General features: G+C 43.0%; 1 protein-coding gene across 10 annotated transcripts in view; it reads left to right on the top strand.

Annotated features, from left to right (window-relative positions):
• The first annotated feature begins 17,567 nt into the window (after positions 1-17,567).
• EPHA5 (EPH receptor A5) overlaps positions 17,568-17,939 on the top strand; it is a 210,644-nt gene continuing 210,272 nt past the window's right edge. For all 10 annotated transcript variants that reach the window (XM_040597106.1, XM_040597105.1, XM_040597096.1 and 7 more), the window contains exon 1: positions 17,568-17,804. In XM_040597106.1, the coding sequence (XP_040453040.1) occupies positions 17,678-17,804 (127 nt within the window). In that variant the 5' untranslated portion in view covers positions 17,568-17,677. The remainder of the gene's footprint in view (positions 17,805-17,939) is intronic.

Here is a 17,939-nt window from a genome sequence, read left to right as displayed (position 1 = left end):
TTAACATACATGATTACTAAGAACAGAATTATAAGCCTCTGGATAGAACCTGAGTTTGCAAGAATCCCATTCAAATCAGGGGGTAGGAGGGTCACAATCTGTTCTGATTATATCATATGTTATAGCTGCTCTCAATATGTTCAAGACAAGGAACAGGATTGCTACTAATACAACACAAGCTTTTTCATAAGCTTCAGAAGCCAGTTGTCTTGGAGTAAAAAAAATAAAAATCAGTCTAACAATGCTGCTGGTTTGTGTTAAAACTGTTAAAGCAGTTAAAGTTGCTTAAGATGTTTTGTTAACTCATGTACAGTGCCTAACACCTGATCAGTCATTGCCTTAAGATCAAGGGGTTAGCATCTATCTTGAATGAGAAAAAGCATAGGAAGATATTTATTTTATTAAAAACAAGCATGTCATACAGTTACACTTAGTTTCTAGCTGCTCCTCACTTCATGCAATACCTGCTTGCAGACTACAAGGGAAGCCACTGCTGCTTTGCAGAAGGGGGAAGCAAGATTGAGTATTAGAGCATATCTGGCCCCTGATTCATATAAGAAATTTCAGGAGGCCTATTGTCAAAAATACAGCATTCTCCTGAAAATTCACAGTGTGGACACCAAATTCATAAATACACTGGTGTCACAGAACAAAAGCCTGAGCTGCAGGTAGCACAAGTACTGTTGTACCCTCACAACAGGACCAAGGAGCTCAGCATCTACAAAAGAGCAGCACCTTCAATCTATACTCCTTCCCAAAGGTCAGCTCAGCGTGCACCACCAGTTATTACCCATCATGTCACTAATTCACAAAATAAAGTTCAAGTTCCTGATGTAAGTGCTGATATGACAGTTTGAAGCAATCATTAGAACTTAATAATGGACAGGCATTAGGATGTTTATTTTAAACATGTTTTAACACTTCGTAACAGTGAGGAAAAAAATTTTGTGATAACTTTACTCTTGTTAGTAATGCCCACCTTGCAATAGAGGGCAGGTCCTTCATTGCTCCAGACAGCAAAGAAGATAAGTCAGAAAAGACACTCAGTCACAGCTGAGTTCTTGCTGAAGGTTCCAGAGGGTAAACTGAAACTCCAGTAAGCACTGCACTTGACTCCTTTTCCAGCCTTAATTATACACAGCAAATACTCCGGAAAATTTGAAATTGTTCTCTAAATATACAAACACATGAGGAATCGTAGACAGCACAATCAAGTGAGCTATATCAAAAGGCCTCGTACAACTTCTCCACCAACCTTCATTCAGCTTCTACTTCTTAAGGTCAAGAACCCAAGGTCTTGTTGAAGTTCATTCAATATGTGCTATGGAGTCACATGTTAATTTGTACCACAGTCCAGTACCAATGATAGCATCTAACTACTTGAACTCTGAGCTGCAGCTTGTTTTTCTTTAAAGCATGGGAAGCCAGTGACTCTTGAATTGTAACATGGTACTTCACCTAGAAAAGCTGTCAGCTTTGCAATGGGCGTTTAAGCAAGTGTTGCTTTTGGGGTGCGTATTGTCAGTAGTGCCAAAGCTACCCTACTTAAGCAATAATCACTGATGAAAAGTTGCCTCTTGACCAAATAGCCCAGAGAAACTAAGGTAAAATATTGAAGATCCAGTCTCCTCTTCTGTAAAAGATTAGAAATGTGCGAATTGCGGCAGGAAGGACTGGAAATCTCCTGTGGAGGGTTGACCCTGTCTGGATGCCAGGTGCCCACCAAAGCTGCTCTGTTATTCCCCTCCACAGCTGCACAGAGAAGGGAGAACATAACAAAAGGCTCGTGGGTCAAGATAAGGACAGGGAAAGATCATTTCCTAATTGCTGTCACAGGCAAAACAGAACCAACTTGGAGAAAATAGTTTAATGTATTACCAATCAAACCAGAGTAGGATAATGAGAAATAAAATCAAGTCTTAAAAACAAACACACACACATACCTTTCCCCCACCACTCCCTTCTTCCTGGGCTAAACTTTACACTCAATTTTCTCTGTCTTCTCCCTGTCAAGCAGCACAGGAGGACGGAAAATGGGGATTTTCGTCCATCACACATTGTCTCTGCCAAATCTCATCTTTATCCAGGTGGATAGCCTGCACCGTTAACCTCCATGGGCTGCAGGGGCACAGCCCCTGCTTCACCATGGTCTTCACCAGGGGCTGCAGGGGAATCTCTGCTCCAGTGCCTGGAGCACCTCCTGCTCCCCTCCTTCCTCACTGACCTGGGTGGCTGTCTGCAGGGCTGTTGCTCTCAGGTATTCCCACTTCTCTCTTCCACTGCAATTTGTTGTACAGGTTTCCCCCCGGCTTGTTCTTAAATACGTTATTGCAGAAGCCCTACCACTATTGCTGATGGCCTTGGCCAGCAGCAGGTCTGACTTGGAGCTGGCTGGCATTGGCTCTATCAGACACAGGGGAAGCTTCTAGCAGCTTCTCACAGAAGCCACCCCTATATTCCCCCTGCCCGCCACCGCCAACGCCCCCCACACACACACACATTGTCACACAAACCAAATACACATTACATCTTTTAAAACAGCCTGTTGGGTAAGCCAAAGCCCAGTCAATTGCTCTAGTTATGAACCTGATCCCTGCACCTTCTGGATGCTCCTGAACTGTTAACCACAGCACACGTGGTCTAGGCGTGCTGTTGCAAGTGAGGCTCAGAATACCTTTTAACTTGCCATATCTAAAATTCCCTACAGATAAAAGCAAATGCATTTCATTTCATCAGGAAGAAGATATCCTGACTTCTGCTTAAGTCAGATATTTTACCGCCATCAGTTTCAGCCAGCCTTCATTTTGTAAAACCACATGGATGTTTGGGTCGACCATTGATCGATTAGAGTAAGATTGTCAGTGCAATGACTTGCCAAACCATCGTTTACCTCAGGCAAACCTCCTAAGCCAAGGCTAACATCTCTTCTCACTTCACTGAGAAGTATATTGTGCAATTACCACCAGCTCTGTAATTTCTCTCAAGTTGAAGTATACAGTTTGGGGAAAACTCATGAGCATTTTCACAATCTGAGATGAAAGTTATTGAACATTTTTGCCTGAAGCCAGACTACAAAGTGCTATAGAAGCAAGAGAAAAATCAGAAGCTTGACAGGAAAAAATACTTGCAAGTAGTTATTTTATAAAGAACCTTGAATATCACAGACACCATGATAGCAACTTCTGTTTTTCTTGTCCACAAAGCGAGGAACCCAATACCACCCCAATACTCACCCCACTTCCACAAATCAGTGAACACACCTGTCATATGTAAACATATACACCAACCTCAATCTACTACTGCTTAACTACCTGCTCTCTAAAGTTACCCCATGTGACTTTGGTCCCTTGATGGACAGTTAAATGTAATATAAGCAGATAAAGTAAAGCCAAACATTGCATTAAACTGGAAAGCAGGACTTCAGTTGAAGGAAGTTATTCTGATACCCATACGCCAAGTGGATGTGTCAAGTTTGCTTGGCAAATATCACTTGATGGTTTTTTTTGTTGTTGTTACTGGGCATCTAAGACTGAAATCATACTCCTTTCTCATACCTTTTATAGGCCTAGGTCTAAATAGAAAAGATTGAGTTAGGTGGGCATTTGCTAAAGGACTCAGACTTCACACTCAGACTATGAGGTGTTTCTCAGGGTCTGTGCCATGTCTGATTTGATGAGCTAACTCCCAAATCAGTATTCCTTAGTTTGGTTTAAGAGATACAAGTCAGACCTTAACAGCATGCTACAGGAATTTAATGCTTTTTATTTAAAAAAAAAAAAATTATTTGTCTGTTGACAGACCAGATCTATACTATCAGATAAGCACTAGTATGAAGAAGAAAAAAATCTGCAGCCCCTAGGACCGATACAAAATGGTGAGACCATAAAAATCAGCTGCCCATTACAGCTCTATGGTAAAGGAATATTAATCATTTTTTTCATTAGCGTAGTTCTATAAATTAGTGTCTGAAATAATCCTTTTGTAATGAAGACTGCAAAAACATTACCAACAAGGAAAGTCAAATTGCCAAAGTAAAACTAAGGCATGAACTTTAGTTTCTTGAAGTCAAACATGTGAATGGGTTGGGCTTTCCAGCATGAACAAGCACTTCCAGTGAAGTGAAGATTTCCTCAGATGCCTTATGTTACATGGCTAAAGACACCAAAAAAAAAGAGAAGATCACTTCTGAGCAGTCTTACATAGCTCCCATATGTTGCCTTTTTAATTCCTTCACGTACACTCATACTTGTCTTTTGCAAGCTTCAGAGATATTTCCACTTAAAAGTCTTAATTTCTACTTTAAACTCAACAGATCAGGATATGATAACTTTTCAAAAGCATGTGGAAGTTCTTTCCGTGCCCATCACTCCCATTTAACATGAACATGTACAGTTAAGCAGAAAAAGTTCATCCCTACTGCAGTACAACTCCCGTACATCCTATTGCACCATGGGTTGGACAAACTCCACATTTGGCTAAGAATTTTTTTCCCTGCTGGGGAACTATGGGCCCCATCCTTCTTATGTGCCTCACCCTCCCCACCCAGTGGTGTATAATTCATGAAGCAGTTTAAAGCACTTACCAATTATTGTTGATACGTCACAGGTCCTTAGGGATCCTAGGCAAGGAAGTACCTTATCACAAGATGGAGAACTTGATGTACACTGACAGGTTAAAAATAGAATAAAATGAAGTGGAAGGGTTAAGCATTATTGAACAGGCTCCAGAACCAGCACACTAGTAGCAAAAGGAAAGCCCTTCAGTTCTGTGCAACTGTATCGGTGAGAAACTGTTTGCACTCTTCTGTTTAGCAAAGACCATATTTGAAGTCCAGGTGACGGCCCCTGGTTTACACATCATAAAACCCAGGAAAGTAAAATTTAGCATACAGACTACTAGGGCTTTCAGTGGTCCTTTCAGGCTTATAAGTAGGACCAGGACAGCACCTTAAGACTCCTCAGTTCTGCACTGAAACACCAACTCACAAACAGTATATGACTGAACTCTCTAGGTCATATCACAATGTGATCAACAGACTGAATCACTGCTCTGTCAGTTTACTGGAGCAAAAATATACATCATGTAAACTAATTACATCAAGTGTTGCTGACTGCCAGACCACGTTTCTTCTGCACTCACTGTAGAACCAAGTCTATTTTCTGTAGTTTGTTGCATATGCTTAGTTTTATGCACTTGAAGCAGCCACAAACACATCAGCAAAATTACCCACGTGAAGTTCAGCACCTGTTTAAGCAAAAAACCAAAGCTTGATCAATATATTAGCAGCTGTGCTTCAAACGCTTGAACTGGCATATAGCTTTCACCTGTACCCAGCAGCCAAAGCTTAAACCCAGTTTAGAAAATCAGGTTTTGGATTACCTAAGGAAAACCTGATGTTTTAACCAATTCTAATTACCTTTCTGAAACAGCAGTTATCACAAGGAACCCCAGTAACCACCCTCTTCCCCCTCTCCAACCTCCCAGGGAAAGAAGTCTGCTACTTAACAAAAAATATGTATACAGGGTAAAGAGTGGCTCAGGAAGAAAAAGCTATAATACTATTTCTCAGGGATAAACTGAGAAGAAAGAAAAGTTCCCTACTGCTTACTAGAGAAAGAAAAGGTCTTTATCTCCCCAACCTGAGATTATTCTCCACACAACATGCTTTACTAACAGAACTCACCTACACTGCTGAGAAGCCCCAAACTACTCGTTAAAAAAAGCTGCTTATGGAAAAGGCACAGTTATTTAGTTGACAACAAAAGAAACCAAAGGGCTTAGCAACATGACCGCTACCAACCAGAGACCTCCTGTAAAGGTCTCCATACTGCCTAAAACCAACGGTGAGGTACCACCCACAACTCTTAAGCATCTCTGTAGGCTTTTAGACACCTAGCTCGCTGCTCCCTAGCCCCTTTTGTTAATTAAACAAAACAACTCTTGAGTTAAAACTCCATCACCTTTCCAGAATTAAGCTACAGCCTACCCCTCCCAACCCCATTATCATGCAAACTCTCTCATACAAGCAAAAATCCTTCCACATGCAGACTTTATGGTAATTGTGCCTAACGCCTGCTTGGTCACATATGGGGGAAGGGCTCAGATTGCTTGGGTGCATAATGGTGGCTCTTGTTTGTTCCTTACAAGAGAGTTGTAGAGTAGAAGGTGTTTTGTTGCTAATTTTGTGTTAAATGGTGGGGTAGGTTGTGTTCACTAGCTTTTTTAATATATTGAAGACATTTTTTCTTTTTTTAAAGTCTTTGACTTTTGTCTTATTCAATTCACTAGCGATTTTGGCATTTTGATTTTATTCTTTTAATTTTGTTTATTTTGTGTTAGTTCACCATACAGAAGACTGAAGCTGTTCTGTATTTCTTGTGGAAAGGGTATTGTAGGCGTATGGCTCATCCACTGTTGTGGTTTGATGAATACGTTCCAAAGATATGTTGTGTTATTAACTGATATCAGTCTTCAGTTATAGAGGAAAAGAGGCTACTTTTAATCATGACTTATAATATCTTCGATATTTCTAGCTGTTTTGCTTACCTAACTCCTTACTTATGCCTGCAAGAGGCTTACAGAACTGATAAATGGCTTGTTAACCATTTATAAAGTGAAATGTTTTCCAGAGGACTGAATTTATGTGTTTGCTTAAAATAAAAGTAATAACTGACTAAACTTGTTCTCAAAATTAGCCTCTGAAATACTTCAGTTCCTACAATATTTCCCTTCATAATTCTAGTTTCCTAGTTGAAAATATTATAAAAGGTGTTAATTGAGGCTTCAATGAAGGCTGATATTTTCCAATGCTGAGAAATTCATGGACGGGAAAGAGATTCTAAAACTTGGGTTTATCTGGCACCATGGAAGGAGATTTTTCTGACTGTAGGCAATGCTATGTTTAAAACCATAATTTTATTCATTTTCTTGAAGGTTTTAAATTTCTTTAGCCTAGATGCTGGTCTTAATAGTAATTGAAATGGCTCATAAGGGTTAATGATAATTAACTGGGGAAAATTTTAGTACTATTTGAACCTTCTGAAAGGATCAGTTTGAGCATCTCCAGATCTACATAGGCAAGCTGTAGACAACAATTTGGTACAAAGTCAGGGTTTTTTAATTACATTTGTTGTTTAAAAAAGTACTGGAGGAGGTTTAAGTTCAGGTAATAGTGTCCTGCTCTATAACCTCCTTCCTGTATACATGTTGCTTAATTTCTAGTTTGACCAGAATAATAGGATAAAAAAAAAAAAAGCTTTCAGCAGCTAGTAATACATGTGGTTTCTTAGTTACAGTATCTCAGGTTCTTTTATGTTTTAAACATTAAACAGCATTCTTTTGGAATGTGAAAGTGAGAAGGATTGAAACTATTGGGCAGATCTTGGTTGACTCTCTTCTGCTTGAATGAGAATCCCACTTCTGGTAGCCTAAAAATGATGATGCTTTGCCAAATGTTGTATCTCTAACCTGGCGTGTCAGTGCAATGTGATTTCCAGTTTGCTGGCAGCCTGTCTTGCTCAGAGTAGTTGTAAACAGTGATGCTGGTATTTTTATTGGCTAATTTTACAAGCTGGCATCTGCTGTCAGCAGCTTCATGTAAACACACTCCTGCCACAGCATCTGTTCTGTGGCATATTCCCCTTACCCTAACACTTGCATGGAGCTGGGGAGGGAGTGATAAAGCTCTGTTCTGGAAACAGGTTTGTGTTGAAAAATGGGAGCTGAACAAAGAGCTCAGACCTTCTCTTGGGACTAAATTTCTGGAAACGGAGTACTTGGGCCAGGTCAGGGATAGTGTTTTCTAAATCGCTTTGAAGCCTCCACTTAAGAGTCCAACCCTGTTTAGTGTGTGAGCAAGTACGCTCTTTGTTAACATGGAGTCAGGAAACGTGACAGTGATCAGAACAGTGGACTTCTGAATAGAATGGAAGATGATTTTTTGTAGAGGAATGAAGGCAGGTTAATTAACATTGACAATATACAGCTGTGGGCTGGCTTCTGGGGTGTCGGGTTGGCTGACGTAGATAAGGTGCAGCTGTGGCTGGTTCTGTTAAGGTGTTGGGCAGCCAATGAAGAGGGAGCAGCTGAGGAAGAGAGAGGAGGAAGAAGCAGAGGGAAAGGAATGAGTGTTGGTCCTGTAAGAGGAGAGACTAGGAGAGGGCAGCAGAGGGACTGGCATGAAGAGTATGCTGGTATGTGATGGTAAAAGTCCCTGTTGCAGACGGCTAGTTTGGAGAGTGCTGTGACAATATTTTTTTTGTGGGCAGCTGAGATGGCAAGACTGAGGTGCTAGCCAAATGCAATTAAGCTAAGGCTGATCTTGTGGAACCCGGGTATAACCTGGGTATGGGTATCAGGAGAGAATGCATCCCAGTCAAAGCAAGGACTGCTGTGCAAGGAGCCAGGTATATACTTTTTACCTTCTCTAAAGGTTTGCCTCCATGTAACTGTGATATGCAGTTTGCCAATGGATTATTAAGCTATTTACGTATATTTTAAGACCAGAGCAAATCAGTGGTGATGCCACAGGAAGTCTGGCTTGTCTTGGTGTCAGGACAAAGAAAGAATGGACCTAAGTAAAAACTGAATAATTAGATTCAATATAGTATGTTATGACATATTACCATGTTTAAGTAACCTCATCCATCTCCCACAGTTTCTAGTGTAAACATAGCTGCTTTGAGCATGTATTTTTTTTTTCTGTGCTTGTCACTACTAGCTTCCCTTCCAGCAGAGCACTGAGGGCTGATTCATATATGGATGGTACAGAAAGAAATGACAGAAGTTGGCCTTGTAGTTTCATTGGGAGGTGTTGATGTTTTTTGGCTTTTGAAGTTCGCATAAGGTCTTGGATCAGTCCTAGGAAAAAGGTCAATTGCAGAGTGGAGAGTGTTGTATTGTTTTTTAAACGTGGCCTAGGAAGTAGGAGTCTTTTTCTCCAATGTTCAACAGTGCCCAAGTGAGATCTTATGGCTGGTGTAGCTCTCCTGACAATTTTTTCTAGTCAGTAAGTTTTTCTGCCCCCAGTGTTTGTGGGGGATGACACCCAAATACTGAGAAAGCAGCTACTAATCTAAAACCAAACTAAGCTTGCTCTGTTCTCCTGGAGGTGTGGGCATACCTTCAGCAGCTTCTTCTCCATGGATGCTGATGTGATGTGAAAGTGCTCCCACCTTCCAGATTAAAGGCAAACACTAAACTTGGAACAGGTACCTGATGTGAAGGTGCCCAGGTCCTAGGGCAGTGGTTGTGAAGAAAGTTAACGGGACAGAGTTTGCTGCAAACAAAATTGGGAGAGCTTGGTATGGAGGAAATTAATTCACAACACCCACCAGCAACAAAGCAGCAGAGAGCAGAAGCAGCTGCTACCCTGTGCAATGATTGGCACCTTTGCTTGTGCTGGCCAGGGGATAATGCTTGGTGCAAATCCCGGTGTCTCTACTAGATGCTTATCTGCAGCTCTGAGGTGCTCATGTTTCCTGTATAATCGCTTTTGGCTAGGTGACTTGTCCAGAAGGGAGGGACTGTGGATTTTAAGCTTCCCTTGAAGCACAGAGAAAGTTTATTTAACGTTCAAATGTTTGGTGTGGAATAGTCCTACTTAAATTGTTTGAGAAAGATGAAACATGTAAATGACTGGTCAACTAGTTAGGTTAGCAAGACAGACAGGTGGATTTTCACCTCCTCCTGACTGGACTCTTCCTTCCCCTGTAAATGTTGGTTTTAACTTTTTTTTTTTTTCTTCTGTGGGCAGTGTCATGGTTGTCACTTGAAATATGACAAGTTAGCTTGTCATATTAAAACACAACTTGCTTGTTAGTGTTGAAGTGGTTTTGAGCATGTGCAAAACCATGTGTAGCCCCACAAAAATTTGATGTTATATTTTAATTTAATGCTACATTGAGATGTGAGAGGTATCTGGATACTATGAATATGAAATGGGAGTGAAAATACTGATTCTTGGTTTAATTTATTTAAATACGGTGATTGCAGAGGACAATCTATGTCTAAGATAGGATATGTTTTGAGATGGTTGTTGGTCAATGCATTATCCATATCCATGACAAGATCTAGTCACTGAACAAGAGCCATACTAAGGGTGAATTTTCAGTAAATCTTTATGTAAATGGCCTGATAATGATTTCTGTTCACTTTGCTTATTTTATTATTCACTTCCCTATGTAGCTTCACTGTCCAAAGGAGTTATGCAATCAGTGCATCTGTAATGGTTTTATTAAAGTTTAAATGTTTATACCAGGCTCAGTATTTCCTGAAGTAAATGTCTTTGGGTGACTGTTGCACTCTGGGTAAAACGTCTATTATGTGCCCTAGACCAGAGACCCATTATAAATTCACATTATGAAGTATTCTGCTCTAGGCTATAGCTGTAATCTGATTGCCACTCCTTTCTTGACTTGCTGTGCATGTGCCCCCATCTCCTTCACCTCCTGATTGAATGAAATTGTAATCACCTACTTCTCTGTTTAGCTGGGGGTGGAATTAAAGGCAGAAAACAGAGGCAGCCAGAAGTGTCTGTGAGTGCAGACATGGGAAGGCAGAACTTACCAAAAGGTGAACTGAGTGGAGGTTGAGCAAAGGTGCCACGGCCCAGAAGATCTTACAAGCAACAGAAAGGGGCATGAAGCTGAGAGCAAGAAGGAGAAGCTATAAAAGGAGAAATAACAGGTAACAAGCCACCAGTTCTCATTTACAGCCATGTCATGATGCACGGTGTGTTTACACCCCAGTACTGTCCAGTGCGTTAGTAATACCTCAGTGGAATCTGTGAGGAATACAAACAGACCATCTGAGCATGCAGAGATAATGTTAGAAAAGCCAGCATCCAGCTGGAATTGGATCTGGCAAGGGATGTCAAAAGTAATGAGAAGGTCTTCTGTGAGGAGGTGGGTGACAAGTAGGCATGGCCAATGGCTAAGTTAAAAGGCAGCCCTGCTTGAAAGAGAAGGCAAAGGGTGTCTGGCAAGGGAATGGGCAGACTCGTAAGAACAGGCAGGTGAAGTAAGGCACACCAGTGGTTGCCAGCATTGGATTTGGCTTGTCTGGTTCCCAGGATTACTGCTTATACCACACTGCCAATGAACAGCAATGCGAAAATGCTACTGTGGTAGTGATGGTGCAAGAGCCAGGCTGGATGGTAACTCCCTTCAGCCTCACGTCAGGTGTCATGCTGAGCCTTTGAAGCACATCTTTAACAGGACTTAACTTGCACTTATTTGGGACCCTTCACTGAGCACTGAGTAAAGGGATAATCTCAACAGAAAAATAGTTTCCTCAGGATCACTCAGGATGTCTGTTGAAAGCAAAACTTAACGCACCTAAGTCTTGCAGCTTGATTGCAGTACCACCTAACTGCTCCAGCTCTTCTGCTATGGAAAGAACAGTTTTCCCTAGAAACGAGCAGAAGCCTGTCTGGAAGGCTTGCCTCTTTATGGTAGCTAGACCCTGAATTTGTGAAGTTTGTGTATAAAAGGCAGCTGCTGAATTCTTTGCTTTTTCTTTTAATTTTTCAAAATCTAGCACAGGTAAGCTCTTCTGAGTAGTTGTTTGTTTGTAACTCGTGGATGGGATAGGGGAAGAAACACTAAAATCTATGACTGACAGTGGGGAAACACATGGATTATATATCACTGGGCAATATTTGTGTCAGAATTTGTCACATGAGGCAGTCTGTCCCAGAAAGCTGGCCCTGATCCTGCCTTGTCACTCTGTTGTTTAAAAATTACTTAAAACACATGCCAAAAAAATGTATACTTGCTGAAGCACTTTTCTGAGTAACACTAGAGTTTTGCAAGCTAAGTATTTCTGAGTTTGCAACTCAAGGCCTACCTAAAGGCACAACTTGAACACTGCAAAGGAAGGAGAGAAATAAATATGCTCCTGCATTTCAAAAACAGTTGCAATTAGCTGATGGAAAGGACTCAAAGACTATAGCTGTGATCCAGATGCCATCTCACAAGAACATAAATGAATGTGTTGGCAGCTGAAATTGCTAAGCATTTGTAAGTATTTGAGACACGAAATGACTGACAATGATGTGATTTATTTAGGAAATCATTAGGGGTAGGTTGAAATGGAGAAGTCTATATCAAACAGCTCTGCCTGGAGGAGTGAGTTGAGATGAAATAGATTTGCTTTCCTCAAACAAAAGGAGAATAGACACGGTTTGCTTTGGTGTGGAATACAAGGCAGTAGCTCGAGTTAAGGAAACTAGTCTATCTATAATCAACAAAATTCAGGGTAGACATCCAGACTGCCCTTTAGAAATTAAAGAAGGCATCACTGACCTTATGAAACATAGTTCAGAAAGGAACTGAGGTCTGGACAGTACTGTGTGCAGGAGATTAATGTACTTCACTGTTAAATCATATCCTAATATAGTGATTTTCATCATTATATCCATTATTGTGTTTGTACCTTGAAAGAATGTGCATTTAATGAGGGAAGTCCTGAATGTGAACCCTTGAACTATAGTAATGTCCACATTTGCTGGCGTAGATCTTGATCCAAAATGACATGCTGGAAAAGGAAAAGTGAGAATGAAAAGCAAACGGATGCTCTAATAGCTTTTGAGTTTGATTCGGGTCTGCCACGCACCTTCTGTGTGACCTTGAGCAAGTTACTCAAAGGCCAGGTTTTCACAAAGCACTCGACATGCATATGTACTCAAGTCACTTGCCGAGCTTGTGCAGTGTCTGCTAAAGCTCATGACTGAATTTCTTGAGGAGATAAACCAGTTCCTCTTAATATCTGCTGATTTTTATTCTAATACAAGAAAAAGATTATTTCATTAATATTTTAAGAATATTGTCCCTGATCTACAGGAGCCATAATGAATTCAGTAAGTTTTATTTGGATCTTTAACATCTCTGCTTCTGTCAATCTGTGCAGGAGCTGTAAAGCTCCTCTTCCTCACAAGGGTGGGCTGGAAAGACTGATCCAAGAGTGTGAGGTGCTGAGCTATTGCAGTTAGTGGGTTCATGTAAACAGTTTACTATGAGAAATGTGGAAGCAAGTCCGCTATTAAATTTATACAGGGCTAGCAATGTAATCAAATTAGCCTTTGCACTTTCTCCTGTGCTCCACTTTCTGCATTAGAAAATCTCCATAAATCTCTGCAAAGCCATTTCATTTGTTCCCTTTAATGCTCTCTGCTGTGATGCAAAGAATCACCTCAATTCTTACAAAGTAGCGAGTGGGCTGCAAGTACTGCCAGCTTTATCTGCTGCTATTCTGGTGCTCGCAAGTGTGTACTTCCATGTCTGAAGTGGGTTATTTTGCTCATCAGTCTAATCCAGATTGGCACTTGAAGTGGTACGGGTTGAGCCCTCTGGGCTAGGGACCGTTCCTTTGCTTGCAGATGGACAGTGGGGTTTTAACACCTGGGATCTGGCTCCATGGGGTCACTACAGGGCAGCGAGAGAGAGAGAAGCAGTGACACAGCATTCGCAAACGGGAGAGCATGCTGCCGGGTCAGGGACCTTTGGAAGAAGTGTTAACAGGACCAAGGGCTGGTGGCAAAGTGCTCCAAAATGTCAGGCTGAAATGGCGTGCTTTTCTCTAAGCCTTTTCTGACTGCTACAAATATTCATGCTTTTCCCATGGATTTTCACCACTTTGGATCTAGTTTCAGGGTGTAAAGGAAGTGAGCAGATTTTCCCTAGTGTACAGTTGCCGGTAGCTCCTGTGTTTTGTGGGGGTGGCAAAAGACAAATCGGTGCTGAGACCATACAGGTGGCTGGGTTGTGAACTTGCACAGGCAACGCTTTATTTACCACTTGCTCATTTTTCTTCGTGCTAATACTGGTTCATTGGTTAACGTCTTTCTCCACACTGAAGTATGAAGATTTCAGCAGTGACCGAGGACCACAATCACTGATATACCTCGTCTGGCCAAGTGGTGGCCCACCTGCACCTGATGTTTAGCTCTCCTGTCCCAGCTGGCTCTTGGTAGAGATTTTTCTGTTGTCTGCTGGGGCTCTGACTACTGTTTTCTGTAGTCCTACACAGGCGACACTGAACACAATCATTTTGTGTTAAAATTGTAGTTGCATTCATGGTACAATTCCAAATATATCTACTATGCAAAGCTGCTTAGCTGCTCCCAGGTTGCTTTTGCTTTTAAAATGCATTTACTTTTTGAACAGAAGGTAATTCTTCTGTTTCAAAGGGCTTGTGGGGGGAAAAACCAAAAACAAATCACTAAATTTCATGAGGATATTCCTTAAAGGTGTCACCTTCTTTGACCCTTTTGAAAGAAAAGGACTTTTCAAAGGAAAATGGAAATGCTTATATGCGTAACTAAACTGTTGCATTACAATGGGGCTTCTATTAATGCAATGAAGGCATGGCTTTAGTGGGACTGTTTACACTTAAATTCAAAACTATGAAACTGAGTCTTTTCTCAGATGGTGGCCCTATTGAATACGGAGATGCATTAAGTATTATGCCCTTACACTTCAGTAAAGGGTAATGATACAGGGAATGGATTTGGTTGGCTGTCTTTTGTTCCCCCAAAAATCTGAAGGATGGACTCATTTATTGTCCAAATGTATCCTGTTGGTGATAGGGTAAGCAGCACACTAATGAAATGAATTGGCAATGCAGAACTAAAAGCTAGTCAGAACAGAAATTATATGAAGGGAACTACATACACGGGAGAGAAATTAAATTAAACTTGGAAAAATAAGCTTTGAGATACTGCATCTGAAATCCAGTAACTCAAAAGATGTCTGGTTTAATAAATAGTTTAAAATATTTGCTGACAGCAACTTAGATGTAAAGTGGCAAGTTACACAGTACAAAGCTGTCGTTTCAGTTTCAGACCCTACATGAAAAAGCATTTTAGAGATAGTTGTTTGTTATGGCTTTAGTATGATTACACTTCTGGGCAAACTGTTATGAGGGAGATGTTGGGGAAACTGGAAGGAATCTGGAGTGTAACAGCATTACTAACACTGTAGGAATGACTCATGAGAAAGATATAAAGGATGAAATGCAGACCTTAACTGAGCGATGATTAAGAAGGAATACTGTTTGCATAGGTGAAAAGGCATAAATGTAAGGGGAATAAATGAATTAATGATGTGCAAGAAGAAACATTTGAAAGTAACACAAAATACAGGCTGTATATGGGGAGAAATGGCATGAGCCTGAAATGAGTCCAGTTCCTGAATAGTTTGCGGCACACACCTTATGACTCTTACAGTGAATTTACTCAGGAACAATAAAGGATACACTCTTTGGTGGAAGATAGGAAGGCATCCCATCAGATTGCTCAGCTTCTCTCTGATTACCCATCAAGGCTACCAGGAATGCTGCAGCACTTTGCTAAAATTTCTGTCCTTTCTTTAAGAGCTCCCTGGGTGCACTGATGAAGCAAAGGGTGGGAGAGAATCGCTTTCCGCGTATTACTAATAATATTGGTGGTAAAACCAGAAGGAGAATTAAAGACTGAGCCTCCACCAGATAGGATCCACTAGACTGTGCATAAGGTTCCAGTGCCCTCCATCTGGGGATAAGGCAATAACCCTTTTATAAGGTTGTATTGAGGTTTTTGTTAGTACTTCTGTTAGTCCTGAGAGATGAGATTGGGACACTTCCTGTGGCACAGACAGGGTGGAGAACAAACTGAATGTCTTGGAATAAGATCTGGTTTCCTGCAGGAAAAAAGGCAGCCAGGATAAAACCTACAGCACAGTGGCTATTCCTAAACAGTTTATGAATCATGTGAAGCTCATCTCGGTGTTTCCTAGAAAATGAAGATGTCACTAACATGTCATCTGAAATGCCTTTAAATTATAAGTCTGGCAGTCCAAACAGCAGTTAGTGACTGTCAAATAGCAGCTGAAAGTCGGGAGCAAACAAGTCTGACATGAGATTGTGATAAGAGACTTATCTAGCTACAGCAGTCTGGCCCCTCGGCCAGCGGAGGCTTGCATCCAGCTTGGCATTTTACTTGTTGTTTGCCACCTGATACAAAACTATGCTGTTTCTGGTGATGTTTTCCTGCATTGCCCTGTTTCTGGGTGGCAAAACTTAACACTGCTTCTATAGATGGCAAATGCCTAGAAATTAGAACACCACATGGTGCTACTCCCATCCTAAATCTGATGCAGGGCTTGAGTCGGATACTCTCAGCTGTGATTTATTGCAGCTAAGGATCTGGCCATGCAGCTTTACGTGGGGGTGGTCTGATGGCAAACCTTAGTGCCTTTTTAACTACAAACTAGCAGGGTATTTGAATAGTGAAAATCTGATGCACTGCTGTAAAGAGACACATGCTAATGCTTTTTATTTGGCTAGTGACTTTACCGATGTACCTTATGTTGTAAAGCAAAGCCCCTTCCTTGTCCTCCTGGTGGCAGTAAAAATGTTAAATAGCTTGAGGTAGAAAATCCTCTTGCAAAAGGAGGAAATGCTTTTGAAAATAATATGCATGCACAGCTCAGGAATGTGTCTATATTTTGGTGGTAGCTGAGGTCTGTATATGGTGCAAGCGCACAGAGGAAGACATTGTCCAGCTAATTATGAATAAAAAATGAGTAACGGTGGTGTAGAGAACTGTGTTATTGGCAGTCCACTGGTTGAAGACTACTCATCCTCTTAAAATTGGCTTTGAGGATTTTGTAACTTTAATTGTAACTCGTTTGGCGCCCTGGTCCTGAGCCTTGTCCTCTGAAGAGACAGCCTTTTGCAGGTGCTCAACCTTCCATTCCTGCTTTTATAATATAAATGAACAGGCCAAAATCGTGGCAGTGGAGTGAAATGGAGGAAGCAGCACCAGGTGAGCAGGGTTTTGGTCAGACTTGGATTGCTGCTGGTGCACCTGCAAGGCTGGCTTTTGTCTTAATTGGCTTATGTGGAGGTAGGCTCCTCAGGAGAGGATCTGTTATAGGCGAAAAAACCTCCAGGAATTAATTTCTGATACACTTGGGATTTGGGTTTTTTTGTTCGCGGTTTTGGTTGGTGGGGGGGGGTGTGTGTGTCTGTTTTGTTTTTTTTTGTTTGGAAGATGAAGTGGGTGAAAGCTAGTGAGGGGTGAAAACTTCTGTGAAACTAGGTATCAGAGCTGGATTCAAAGGTGTGCTCTGGTGGTGACCTAAGGTAAAACACACCTGAGAACCACCGTTCTCTTGGCCCCGTTAGGCGGTTTCTGGCACCGATGCTTCCCTGGCCAGGGACGAGCCGCCTGCACGCTCGCCCGCCCTGTGAAACCGCGGCTGCCCCGGCTGCGTGGGCTGGGAGCGGGGCGGCGGGGGGGGGGGGGGGGGTCGGGACCGCGACCGGTGGCGGCTGCGGGGAGCACTGGGGCTGCCCACCCCCTGCGGGCTCCTCGGGCCTCGGGGGGGGTCCCGCTGAGCGGCCATTTTAGGTGCGGTCCCCGCTGCGCCCCGGGGTGCCCGGAGGGGCGGCGGACGCCGTTCCCCGCACGGGATGGCGGCGGCAGCGGCGACGACGGCGGCGGGTCCGCCCCGTCGGGGGCGTCTCCGCAGCGGCGCGGGGCCTCCTCCCCCATCCCCGCCCCCCGACTCCCCAGTCGCGTCGGCGGCTGGACGGGAGCGGAGCGGCGCCGCGCTGCTAGCCCGCCCCGTCCTGCGCCGACCCGAGCGGGCACCGCCGGGGGCAGCGGCCGCCCCATGCGCTGAGGGGCGGCGGGATGGGGCCGCGGGGCGCCGGCGGCTGGGCCGGCCGCGCCGGGGCGCCGGCTCCCGGTTGGACGTGCCTCCTGCCGCTGCTGCTGTGCGCTGCGCTCCGGAGTCTGCTGGCCAGCCCCGGCAGCGAGGGTGAGCGGGGACGGGGCGGCCGGGCCGTCGGGGCAGCGCCCGCCGAGGAGGGGGCCTGCCCGCGGGTGCGCTGCGCCGAGCTCGTCAGGCTGGGATTTGGAGCACTTTGAGGGAGGAGGAGGGGGGCTGCGCCGC

The sequence above is a fragment of the Falco naumanni genome, chromosome 1, assembly GCF_017639655.2.
Source record: "Falco naumanni isolate bFalNau1 chromosome 1, bFalNau1.pat, whole genome shotgun sequence".
In the NCBI taxonomy this organism is placed as follows: Eukaryota; Metazoa; Chordata; class Aves; order Falconiformes; family Falconidae; genus Falco; species Falco naumanni.
The sequence above is the reverse complement of the archived record's forward strand: the minus strand, read 5'-3'. Positions and strand labels throughout refer to the sequence as shown.